At 41.1% G+C, this 13,256-nt stretch overlaps 1 protein-coding gene across 3 annotated transcripts in view; it reads right to left on the bottom strand.

Annotated features, from left to right (window-relative positions):
- Positions 1 to 4,874: 4,874 nt before the first annotated feature.
- LOC115147785 (GTPase IMAP family member 7-like) overlaps positions 4,875 to 13,256 on the bottom strand; it is a 32,875-nt gene continuing 24,493 nt past the window's right edge. For 2 of the 3 annotated variants that reach the window (XM_029690082.1, XM_029690081.1), the window contains exons 2-3: positions 5,981 to 6,070; positions 4,875 to 5,879 (exon numbers count right to left, since the gene is read on the bottom strand). In XM_029690082.1, the coding sequence (XP_029545942.1) occupies positions 5,101 to 5,879; positions 5,981 to 6,062 (861 nt within the window). In that variant the 5' untranslated portion in view covers positions 6,063 to 6,070 and the 3' untranslated portion in view covers positions 4,875 to 5,100. Of the gene's footprint in view, positions 5,880 to 5,980; positions 6,071 to 7,205; positions 7,382 to 13,256 lie in introns of those variants that run through there. The other variant, XM_029690080.1, reaches the window with a different exon arrangement.

Below are 13,256 nucleotides of genomic sequence, written 5' to 3'. Positions count from 1 at the left end.
AGACACAAGAGGTATGTGGCAGGGTCTACAGTCAATCACGGACTACAAAAAGAAAACCAGCCTCGTCGCTGACCCCGATGTCTTGCTCCCAGACAAACTAAACAACTTCTTTGCTCAATTCAGTGCCACCGACGTGGCCCGCTACCAAAACCTCTCTCACGCCAACGTGAGTAAAACATTTAAACGTGTTAACCCTCGCAAGGCTGCCGGCGCAGACGGCATCCCTAGCCGTGTCCTCAGAGTATGCGCAGATCAGCTGGCTGGTGTGTTTACGGACATATTCAATCAATCCCTATCTGTCACGAGAATTTTTGGGCTGATTCCTCACCGTTCTCATGATCATTGCAACCCCACGAGGTGAGATCTTGCATGGAGCCCCAGGCCGAGGGATATTGACAGTTCTTTTGTGTTTCTTCCATTTGCGAATAATCGCACCAAATGTTGTCACCTTCTCACCAAGCTGCTTGGCGATGGTCTTGTAGCCCATTCCAGCCTTGTTTAGGTCTACAATCTTGTCCCTGACATCCTTGGAGAGCTCTTTGGTCTTGGCCATGGTGGAGAGTTTGGAATCGGATTGATTGATTGCTTCTGTGGACAGGTGTCTTTTTTACAGGTAACAAGTTGCGGTTAGGAGCACTCCCTTTAAGAGTGTGCTCCTAATCTCAGCTCGTTACCTGTATAAAAGACACCTGGGAGCCAGAAATCTTTCTGATTGAGAGGGGGTCAAATACTTATTTCCCTCATTAAAATTCAAATCAATTTCTAACATTTTTGACATGCGTTTTTCTGGATATTTTTGTTGTTATTCTGTCTCTCACTGTTCATATAAACCTACCATTAAAATTATAGACTGATCATTTCTTTATAAGTGGGCAAACGTACAAAATCAGCAGGGGATCAAATACTTTTTTCCCCCACTGTATGGTAACCGAGCTAAATGACTACCGCCCTGTAGCACTCACTTCCGTCATCATGAAGTGCTTTGAGAGACCAGTCAAGGATCATATCACCTCCACCCTGCCTGACACCCTAGACCCACTCCAATTTGCTTACCGCCCCAATAGGTCAACAGACGACGCAATCGCAATCACACTGCACACTGCACACTGCTCTAACCCATCTTGACAAGAGGAAAACCTATGTAAGAATGCTGTTCATCGACTACATCTCAGTATTTAACACCATAGTACCATAGTACCCTTAAAGCTGGAGAACAACTGGCCTTCACAGCACAGTACAAAAACATACTGTAACTCACTGATCTCACAATGGCAAGCATATAGCTTGCGTTTTCTTGATAAATAATTTGGTAACAGTTTACTTGACACCCAGCATCATAACAAGTTATGACATGTTCATAACCATGTCATAATATATCATAACAGCTGACATAAATTGTCATAACCTGTCATAATATGGTCTTAACACTGTTACGACACATATATTTACATCTGTTGTGACATATATTGCGTTATTTAATGACAAGTTTTGACCCTGCAAAGAAGTTTCCTTTCGTTTGAAAGTGTATCTTAAGTGCTTTGTTGTTATAATGAATTCTTTTTTTTAAATAATATTTTAAATTAAACAGTGTCTCAAAAATAAACTTTATGACACTGTGATAAAGTATTATGTTGCTCCTGTGTCCCTTTACTTGGACTAAGAAAATACACTTTATGACACTGTGATAAAGCATTATGGTCATCATAATCATTTATACCAGATAGGCCTATCATACCCTTAAAGTATGTCAGTCATCAGTCAAAAAGAGTGTGTTTTGTCCTGTTCCTGAAATCTACTCCTGCATTCATCCCAGTCATCAGCAACAGAGCATTGGGGTAGGTGCATGTCTGACATCAACGTGTGAGCAATTAGAATGATAATTTAATATGGTATATTTCAGAAAATGTTATCTAACATAAACCTACTGTTGACAAGTGGTGTAATGGAATGTTTGCCTTGTGTGGTAGGTTTTGTGGGTTTTGACACTCTTATGTAGGTGTCATAACCAGCCATAAAATATTGCAATATATGTTCCAACATATCTAAATATATGTGTCATGACAGTGTTATGACCCTATTATGACAGGTTATGACAAGTTATGTCAGCTGTTATGACATATTAATACATGATTATGACCATGTTATAACCTGTTATGATGCTGGATGTCAAGTAATGTGTTACCAATCATGTTGTATGTAAAAAGAAAAGACATGTGTATGCCCTCAGTGTATCTGACGTCTGTTGATTCACATTGTACAGTATTAATCTACTCTACTGCTACACTTAAACCACTGAGTGTATTTCCCACTCCAACCTCTTATCTTCCACATCTTTATATGCCAGGGTCTTTCAGTCTTTTATTAAAGGCATTGAACCCTGAAAATACCCCGTTAAAACAGCTGTAACAGGATCTACTACTGGTGCTGCTTCACCGTCTGAACTACTACTGGAGCTGCTACCACCGTCTGAACTACTACTGGTGCTGCTACCACCGTCTGAACTACTACTGGTGCTGCTACCACCGTCTGAACTACTACTGGAGCTGCTACCACCGTCTGAACTACTACTGGAGCTGCTACCACCGTCTGAACAACTACTGGTGCTGCTTCACCGTCAGAACTACTACTGGTGCTGCTACCACCGTCTGAACTACTACTGGAGCTGCTACCACCGTCTGAACAACTGCTGTTGCTGTCAATACGCCATCTTAAATCTGCTTCTTCTTGACTTTATATTTCAACTCATTCTGTTTCCTGTTCGTTCCTACACCATCCCCACTAAATACACACACTACCATTTTAATATATACTATATATCCCCACTAAATGCACACACTACCATTTAATACATACTGTCATGACGTCGCCCTGTTGGCGGAGGTTTATGACCCCCCCCCATAAATACCTTTCCCCCTTTTTCTCTCCACTCTACAGAATGGACTCTTGGAAAGCCCTTTGGTAACATAGAGTATGGTAACATCAAAAGGTTGGGAACCTAACAATATTTCGGTAATCCAACCAGTTGAAAGTGTCCGTTGGTACTTAAAAAATGTGATGTCAGATCAGTTGTCGTCTGAGACATTATTACTGATGATAGGACAACATAAACTGTATCTTGGAAAGTCTACACATTCTAGTTATCAGATTCACATGGAATTGTTGTGCAATTTAAATGTTTAAATATGAAACTATTTGTGAAAAGATTAAATGTAATTTTAGCTTCTAAATGAAAGAATTGTTTTCATAAAAGAACTATGCTCACACAGTGGCCCCGCCCAAGTGAACAGGCATTGGTTGTGAACTATGAAACATGCCCTTCTCTCCCTCATTACAAATGCCCATTGACGAAAGTCAACCTCTTATAGTCCCGATGACGTGAGGACTGCTGTCCATACTTTAAAAAGGGAGAATTTCAATGTGGAGGTGACGATCGACACGCTGAAGGGATGAATTTCGACTATACCAGCCAGAATATAGCATGAGCTTATGGTATAGCAACTTGGTATGAACTTTGAACTCTTATTCACTAAAGAAGTGATACATACTGGCCGTCAAGTTATCAGCAGCAGCTGTGGACGTGCGTGGCCTGGGAAGGGACGGAGAATCTCTTCGGAACGACAGGGTACTACATCGTATCTGTTCTACCACCGAACGACAGGGTACTACATCGTATCTGTTCTACCACCAGATGAACGACTACAACGTATCTGCCCAGAAATACTCTTCAAAGGACAAGGGAGATCTCTGCTGGGCAACCAAGCCTTCCATCTTCGACCAATCTATCGAAGCGCAGCTCAGAGTAAATATATTTCTTGAATTTTCCTTTTCCGAATGTGCGGTTATTTAGAATGCTTAAGATTCTGTACTTATGATAGCATAGCTTCATAAGGTCTGATAGAGACCCAATCCTTTTGTTTCTCAGTCTTCCCGCACTTTCATTGAAACCCAACCCCCTTTCTTTGTGTAACCAGCCGTCATATCAGTTCCGTCCACTAGGGACGTTTCCTTTTATGACATAATTAGTAATCAACGTATGATCCATCCTGTATATATGTAATTCTGTGTGACTATTTAGGTATTTTGTAAATAAATAATTAAACCAAATTTTGTATTGCAGATTCAACTTGTTAGCCAGGGTTCGTGAAGATAACCAAGAATTTTACGACTTTCAGATGAGACTGAATAAGGTGATGATTAATAATTGACTGCTATTGATATAAAAGATTACCAGGTCTTTAAGAGTTTATTAGGAAGACAACAGCTCTATAAACATTATTCTGTGGTGCCCTGACTTCCTAGTTAATTACATTTACATGATTAGTTTAATCAGGTAATATTAATTACAGAGAATTGATTTTATAAAATAGCATGTCATATCATTTAATCCATAGTAAAGACACGACAATACTATATATCCACACTAAATACATGTACTAAGATAATGTAACGGCTGTCGTAGTAATGAAACCAAGGTGCAGCGGAGGATGTGTATTCATTTTGAATATTTAATAAAATGAACCACTATAAACAAAACACTAAACAGCAACGACAGCAAACAGTCCTGTCTGGTCAAAAATGAACGTAACAGAAAACACTAGACAGAAACAATCACCCACAAAAACCCAAAGGAAAAACAGGCTACTTATGTGTGACTCCCAATCAGCAACAACAAACTACAGCTGTGCCTGATTGGAAGCCACACGGCCAAAATCAACGAAACAAACCAACCTAGAAAAAAGAACATAGAACGCCCACCCAATGTAACACCCTGGCCTAACCAAAATAACGAACAAAAAAACTATTTCTATGGCCAGGGCGTTACAGATAAACATGGTCAACACCTGGGCTGCTTTCAAAAACGGTCATGATTTGAGTTGAGGAACAATGTAACTATAGGTGATGAAAGGGTGATTGTGTACAGTGCAGCAAGAGTGTTTTGTTAACATTTTCCACGTTCACACCCTGCTAGGGCCATCCTGCCATGCGGCCAGCATATCTATAACATTGCAAATGGTTTTGAAAGAACTGTTATATCATTCAGTAAGTACCGTTGCCATATGTAGCGAAAAGTTAAGACCAACTGAACGCACACCCGGTGTTTTAAAAGCCTAGCATCTCCTTAGTGCATTCAAACCCTTGGCTGAAGCCTGCAGCTACACCTGTTGCCACCAATACTGGTGAAGCAGACGACATCCCTATTCCTGCTGCGGCAAGACCGCCATACGCTGCCAGTTTACAGTAAAACGTAATATCGCTGATCTTTCTCTGAGCCTCCTCATAGTCAGCACTGGTGTAGTGTTCTCCTCCATTGTCCTCCGCCACCATCTCCTCGATCTTCTCCAGCAGCTCTGTAACCTGAGTGTTGTCTTCTCTCTTGTCATTGATTAGGGAGTGATATCTGCCCCCACACATATTGATGAGTCTCCGTAGCTCTTTGCTCTGAGCAAGAAACCCTTTGACTGTTTTTCCCTTCAGTTGATCCCCATGTGTGAACAGCAAGATGGTGTACATTGACGCATCTTCTCCAAAGTTCTCCTGGATCCACTTCACAGTGTTCCTCTCCTCCTCTGTGAACCTCCCCAGTCTGATCACCAGCAGGAAGGCGTGGGGTCCTGGGACTGACATGTAGATGGCCTTCTCTATTTGTCTTTTTATCTCTTCTTTAGACATTGTTGTGTCATAGAGCCCCGGGGTGTCGATGACATCAATCATCCTCCCATCCACCATTCCACTCTGTTTCTCACTCTGAGCAGTCACAGACCCTGGAGATTCCTTCACCTCAAACACGTTTTTACCCAGGATGGTGTTCCCTGTTGTACTCTTCCCTGCTCCAGTCCTTCCCACCAGAACTATCCTCAGGTCAGAAGGCTGCCCTGAAACTGGAAACAGACAAGAAGTGCTTGAGTTGATCGTTTTCAGTAGCCATTTATCAAGACACTATGTGTGTGTTCATGTACAGTACGTGCGTGTGTGTGTGTACCTTGGCATTGACCAGTGAAGTCTTGCTGACACAGTGTCAACAGTAACATAATCTTCAGAGTCCCTCCTCTTCCTTGTTCCATTTCTACTACTGCAGCCAATCAAAAACATGGAAACAGATGATGACCTCATTACAAAATATAAAGTTCACATTTCTTCAGCGACTCATCCAAAGCGTTTGGCCAAGTTCCAACATTCACAGATGAGGAAAGACTAAATTATTTATTTATTTATTTGACTTCTAAACAATAAAAACTATAAAACTATAAACCATAAAAAGAGTAATGATGTGCTGTACAACTGTTGTAAAACACAGTACATTCCCTAAGATAGGGCGTACATAACGTAGTCATATATGGCATGTCAAATGACATTCTAAACATGGCTATTATTCTACCGTTGCCTGGCTGCTACTGTCAAGACCAGATAGACCAGTTAGAGGTTGTGTTCCCATTAACATCAAATATCACATCTACTGGGTAGACAGACAGGAAAAGTTCAAACAATAATTAAGTGGAATCAGTATAACTGAAACCAGTGAATAATGAGTAAATTGGGAGGTGTCAGAACACAAAAGGTGCATTCCTCTGCTCAGACGTTGCTGATGCCAGATCTTACAACGCCAGGACAGGTATTTTACATGTCAGCTAACCACATCATGTGTTTTAGCAATCTGTCAGTCAACCATTGGTTGATGCATGCAACGTCTAAGCAGTGTGACCTTAGTCAGTACTGACAAAAACCTGCAGGTGTGTCCCTCACAGCAACAACCTGCTATAAGATGGCTGTTGACCCAAGGTACAGTATACTGCACTATCTCTGCACTAACCAAGGTACAGTATACTGCACTATCTCTGAACTAACCAAGGTACAGTATACTGCACTATCTCTGCACTAAACAATATACAGTATACTGCACTAAACAATATACAGTATACTGCACTAAACAATATACAGTATACTGCACTAAACAATATACAGTATACTGCACTATCTCTGCACTAAACAAGGTAAATGTTTCAGGTAAAAATCTTACCATGTTTCTCCTTTCACTGTTCTACAATATTAAAACGTGTATAAATACAAACAAACTGTAATCATATAAATATTAACAGACCTGTTATCAATAAAATGTCTACTTAATATTGTGCTACAATTATTCAAATACTGTAGAGAAGATTGTTGTACAACATTTAATTAGTAAGGTAGTTAAGTTGAATACTCACTTTTAGTGTGGTTTCACAGATCTGTATATTGTTGTCCCCTGTTGTCACTGAGACATCTGAAGCAGTGGGCCTGCTGGTTTTGCATAGCCACATGCCTCAGGTGGGTGGATATTTACCTCAACGACCAATGGAATGGTCTAAAACTCATGCAAAACTAAAGTGCTGCACCTTAAAATACCATTGTGCTGCAGCTTACATTCTGTTAAGTTTCATTTTCCCAGCACGTACTCAATTCTAGCCAATGAGAGATTGTTGCTAGGCAAACATTATTCTATTCAGAATAGGCTAAATCTGAATTTTGATTGGGTATCGCTGTTCAACCTTGGCTGCTTGCCAGAATCATAAGATAGGCCACATCTTTGGATAAAATGAAATGTGTTGGATACATAGAAGTCTACTTCTGGGGGAAAAAAATAGGTTAAAAATGAAATAACAAATTAAACTGCGTTTGAAATGTAACTGTATACTGTAGTTGTAACTTTATAGTTGCCCAACCTGGTCCCAGATCTGTTTCTGCTCTTTCCAACTCCATAGAATACCACAGTATGAGTCATAATACCCATAAAACCTAGCTGTCAAACAGGGAAATAGTTCCAATCATTTTTCCACCATTCATTTTTTCACACAGAGGATTTTAGAAGCACTTAAATGGTAACACTATATGGTCATAACCATGTCATAATATGTCTTAACAGCTGACATAACTTGTCATAACCTGTCATAAAATGGTCATAACACTGTCATGACACATATATTTAGACCTGTTGTGACATATCTTGCATTATTTTATGGCAGGTTATGACACCTACATAAGAGTCAAAACCCACAGAACCTACCACACAAAGCAAAACATTCCATTACAACATAGCCTATATCATTTTCTGAAATTGACCTTTGAACATTAAATTATCATTGTAATTGCGCACACACTGATGTCATACATGCACCTACCCCAATGCTCTGTTTCTTATGACTGGGATGAATGCAGAATTTTGTCATGAGGCTGAGAGAAACAGTCAAGTTTTTTCCCCTCATATTTAAATTTAACTTGTAGAAAATGCACTTTATGACACTATCAAGAAGCATTATGACCACCCTAATCATATAAGCCAGATAGGCCTATCATGCGCTTATGTCAGTCATCAGTCAAAAAGAGGCTGTCTTGTCCTGCTCCTGAAATCTGCTCCTGCATTCATCCCAGTCATCAGCAACAGAGCATTGGGGTAGGTGCATGTATGACATCAATGTGTGCACAATTACAATGATAATTTAATGGTCAAAGATCAATTTCAGAAAATGATATAGCGTCTGAACTACTACTGGAGCTGCTACTACTGGAGCTGCTACCACCGTCTGAACTACTGCTGTTGCTGTCAATACGCCATCTTAAATCTCCTTCTTCTTGACTTTATATTTCAACTCATTCTGTCTCCTGTTCTTTCCTCCACCTCTCAGAACAAACAGTCTTTAGTAAGAAAGAAAGAGTATATACATGAAGTGTAGAACAAGATCAATTCATTTTATTATATTCTTGGATGTTATGGTCATTCACTATATCAACAGATATGAGAACAAACCATAACAAGTCTAGTGACTATAAACCCGCATCTTGAGTGTCACAAATAGAACACTGTATATCATGTGGATTACAGAAACTCTACATATGCTAAATATTGTGTCGATGTTGAATACGAGATTTAGGGAACTTACATTTCCCCATTGGGTTTGTGTTGTGGGAGATACCTGTGGGGTTTGTCCCAAATGGCACCCTGTTTACTTTATAGTGCACTAGGGCCCTGGTCAAAGTAGTGCACTAGGGCCCTGGTGAAAAGTATTCTAAAAGGAATAGGGTGCCATTTGTGATACATCCCACATGTGATGACGTGTTTCAGACAGTCCTTCCTATTTAGATACTTATCTCTCACCACAGGTGTATGACATGTCTGCTTTGTTCTGAAGTCATCAACATGATGCACTGACTTCCCTCACAGTCCTTGTCATCGCGAGGTGTGTTTTGATGGAATGACGTCCTTCTCATCACGAGGTGTGTTTCTAATGTAATTTTCAGTGAAAGGTGTGACAACGTAGCCTGTGTACCCGGATCCTATTTCTTTGTGTGTAACAGTCAGAATAGCTTATGAAACATTTGCTTAGTAACCGGACACCAATGTGATCTGTAGGAGAAAACATGATCTGTGATAGTTCCTATATTTGCATAACCCTTGTGATAAGGATATATGTGAGGGTTTTTGAATCAGGATAAATGCTCTTATCTTTTCGAGCTCATTAATGATAGAATGTTCATATGTGACCTGATTCAAGAAGCTAGGCACTACTTCAATGCTTGTTTGGCAGAAATGCCTTAAAAAAAACGTGCATGCCATCTGCAAATAAGAGCCTAGTCGGTTTAGCCACGGAAAAAGACAGGAACCCTCCCGCTAGCCATGATTGGCTGAGATAATGGATGGGCTGGATATGCCGAGAGATGAGTTCGGATTAGTCTGCCATGTAGCACGCTTCTGTCTATAACGTGAGCTGCTCAGTATGTGAAGATACTGAGCAGCTTTTAAAAAAAGATATAACGTTAGCAATGGACTGCTCTCAACAACATTGCTGCCTTGAATTTAGCAGGCGCTATAGACAAAGATCAGTGGGGAAAAGTTGTGACGGACTACTACTACGGTCAGTGTGAACTGGAGTGACTTGACACAGGTTGTGATAAGAGTCACAGTGATAATAGTCATTGACTCAAAGCCACAAGAGTGTAAAACATTTCAAACGTTGCTTGTTAGGGGGAGGTAGTTGCAGAAACGTTGGAATGGTTTAGTCGGCTTCCTCAATAGTTGGTCCAGATGATGCACCGCCTGCAGGAGCGGCACCGCCAGCACCGGTGAATCCACCAGCCATGCCTTCGGGCATACCACCAGCACCGGGGAATCCACCAGCCATGCCTTCGGGCATACCACCAGCACCGGGGAATCCACCAGCCATGCCTTCGGGCATACCACCAGCACCGGGGACGACCAGCCATGCCTTCGGGCATACCACCAGCAACGGAGACCACCAGCCATGCCTTCGGGCATACCACCAGCACCCTGGTACAACTTGGTGATGAATTCGGTTGCACACAATGTATAAATTGATGGTTCAGATTAGAGGAGGCCATATTTTTCCATATTCTGTTCCAGTTAAAGGGTTGTTCAGATTCAATTAGATCTGTGGTGGACCATACATTTTTAATGGTTAGCTCAGAATATGAGCTTTCAAATAGTTGTTTATATATTTTTTATTTATTCACTTTTACTTATTGAGGGTAGCCCAATTGAGACCAAGGTCTCATTCCCAATGGTGCCCTGAATACAAACATTTTCTCCCAAACAGGAAGAAAAACTAACACTGCAAATAGAACAGCAACAATATAAATAAGCACAACCTCAACGCCACAACCTCAACGCCCTTCCCTCAACACCACAACCTCAATGCCACAATTTCAACAAATAAACCACCGCAATCAATCGAAACAACTGAAATCCGCCTCCCAAGTTGCGCAGCAGTGTAAAGTATTTTACTGCAGTGCTAGAGGCATCACTACAGACCCGGGTTTGATCCCAGGCTGTATCACAACTGGCCGTGATCAGGAGTCCCATAGGGCGGCGCACAATTGGCCCAGCGTCATCCGGGTCAGGGGGTTTGGCTGTTGGGGCTTTACTTGGCTCATCATGCTCTAGCGACTCCTTGTGGCGGGCCGGGTGCCTACAAGCTGACCTTGGTCGTCAGTTGAACAGTGTTTCCTCTGACACATTGGTGCTGCCGGCTTCCTGGTTAAGCGGGCAGGTGTTAAGAAGCGCGGTTTGGTGCGTCATGTTTCGGAGGACGCATGACTCGACCTTCGCCTCCCGAGCCCGTTGGGGAGTTGCAGCGATGAGACAAGATCAAAGTTGGGGAGAAAAAGTGGGTAACAAAAAATATATAATAATATGCAATCCTCAATTAAATAATTCAACACCAGAGTCCTAACCTGCCCTGGAGGCACCAGGGAATCAAGATGCATAGAATTTTGTAGGTTATTCCAACAATGGGGGCAATAAAACTAAAGGAGTATTTACCTAAATTGGTAGAGACCAGAGGGACCTCAAGAGTTAATTAATCTGACGAGTGGCTTTGGTAGCTCATTATTTCATACGTTAGTAACAAAGTTAGGTACGTTGGAAGCTGCAGTAGTAGAGCTTTGTAAACAAAAAGGGAGTAATGAAGTGATCTACAGGACTTTAGTGTGGACCAGCCAACCTTTTGAGACAGAATTTTTTTTTTTTATTATATAAAAATAAAAACATTTAGTTTTTAATTTAACCTTTATTTAACTAGGCAAGTCAGTTAAGAACATTAGTAGGGTAGCTCTTGCTGACACAAGAAAAAAGGCGTATTTACAATGACAGCCTACCAGGGAACAAGGGGTTAACTTCCTGGTTCAGGGGCAGCTCAGGGATTCAATCCAGCAACCCTTCGGTTACTGACCCCCATACTCTAACCACTAGGCTACCTGCCGCCCCAAGATGCAGTGGTGAGTATTAAAACTGTCACCTGTGATAAAGTGAAGGGTGCTATGGTAGACTGCATCCAAAGGTTTAAGAGTAGTAGCTGCTGCAATCTGGTAAATGGTGTCACTATAGTCAAGAACTGTCAGGAAAGTTGATTGTACAATCTGCTTCCTGCTCATTAGTGAGAGGCAAGATCTAGTCCTAAAACAGAAGCCCACTTTGCATACAGATTAATATTACAAGTTAACAGACAAACCAATATTATTTGTATTAATATTAAAGAGAACAGGTTCCAGTACCAGGAAACTAGACTTCACACCATCAGAAATCCCACATTGAGTCCTGTCTGACATAACATTCTCAAACCACTTTTCAAGAAGCCTGATCCAGGCCTATTTCAGTCAACTTTTGAATGAGTGTGATGGTCAACAGTGTCCAAGGCCTTGGAAATGCAACACAATTTTTTCTGATCTAAGAAATTTAACACATCCAAAACTAGCAGCTGAAACTGTGCTCTGTCCAGGTCTAAAACCGGATTGGTTCACATTAAGAATAGAGTGGGAAGTTAAAAAAGTTCTTAGCTGACAGTTGGATCATTTGCAAATTGGACGGTAGTTATCTAAGTCAGAAGGATCTCCTCCTTAATGTAGGGGGAGGACATGTCCTGCTTTACAGATCTTAGGAACAACACCAGAAACAACTGTAAAGTTATAATATATAGGTCAATGGTTCTGTGATAAGAGGTGCAGAGAGTAAGAAGGGATTATGTGAATCAGATATGCATTTTAGACTTTCTTACACTCTTTAGCATAGCACTTAGTACATCATAGACATCAAATGGTGAAATGAAGATTAAGTCTGTGAGTCTGTTAGTGCATCGTTCTCTACAAGGTCATGTGACTAGGGGACTCTAGTAGAATGATATGCATTTTCAGAGATTATCCTTTCAAATAATTGGCCAGTTTAAGGTAAATGGTTATTAAAAGTACCACAAATTTTTATTTTGTCTGGTATGGGACCAGAGGCTGTCAAAACCTGCTGGGACAACAAGGGAAAGGGGAATACTAGTCAGTTGTACAAATTAAATGTGTCTTCCGCATTTAACCCAACCCGCATTTAACCCAATCAAAGAAGTGCAGAGGGCTGCCGTAATCAACAGCCACATCTTCAGCACCTGGGGAACAGTGGGTTAACTGCCTTGCTCAGAGGCAGAAGGACAGATTTCTACCTTGTTAGCTCAGGGATTTGATCCAGTAACTGTCCAGTTACTGGCCCAATGCTCTAACCACTTGGCTATCTGCCACCCCCAAGCGGGAGGAATTGTTTAAAAAGTTCTACCACTTTCCAGAAGTTAGCATATATAGCATGTATATTATAGAGATCAGTCCTTTCAGGAGCCCAGATCATTTATTAATAAATCCCATCATTGGATGGTTCAGTAGCTGGGTTTCCCAAGGGACTCCATAGGCTAACAAAGCTAACCTGAGTTGTAAATATAAACAAAAGAGTTTCC

This window comes from Salmo trutta, chromosome 14, assembly GCF_901001165.1.
Source record: "Salmo trutta chromosome 14, fSalTru1.1, whole genome shotgun sequence".
Lineage (NCBI taxonomy): Eukaryota > Metazoa > Chordata > Actinopteri > Salmoniformes > Salmonidae > Salmo > Salmo trutta.
Note: the sequence above shows the minus strand (reverse complement) of the source record. Positions and strands in the feature narration are given on the sequence as shown.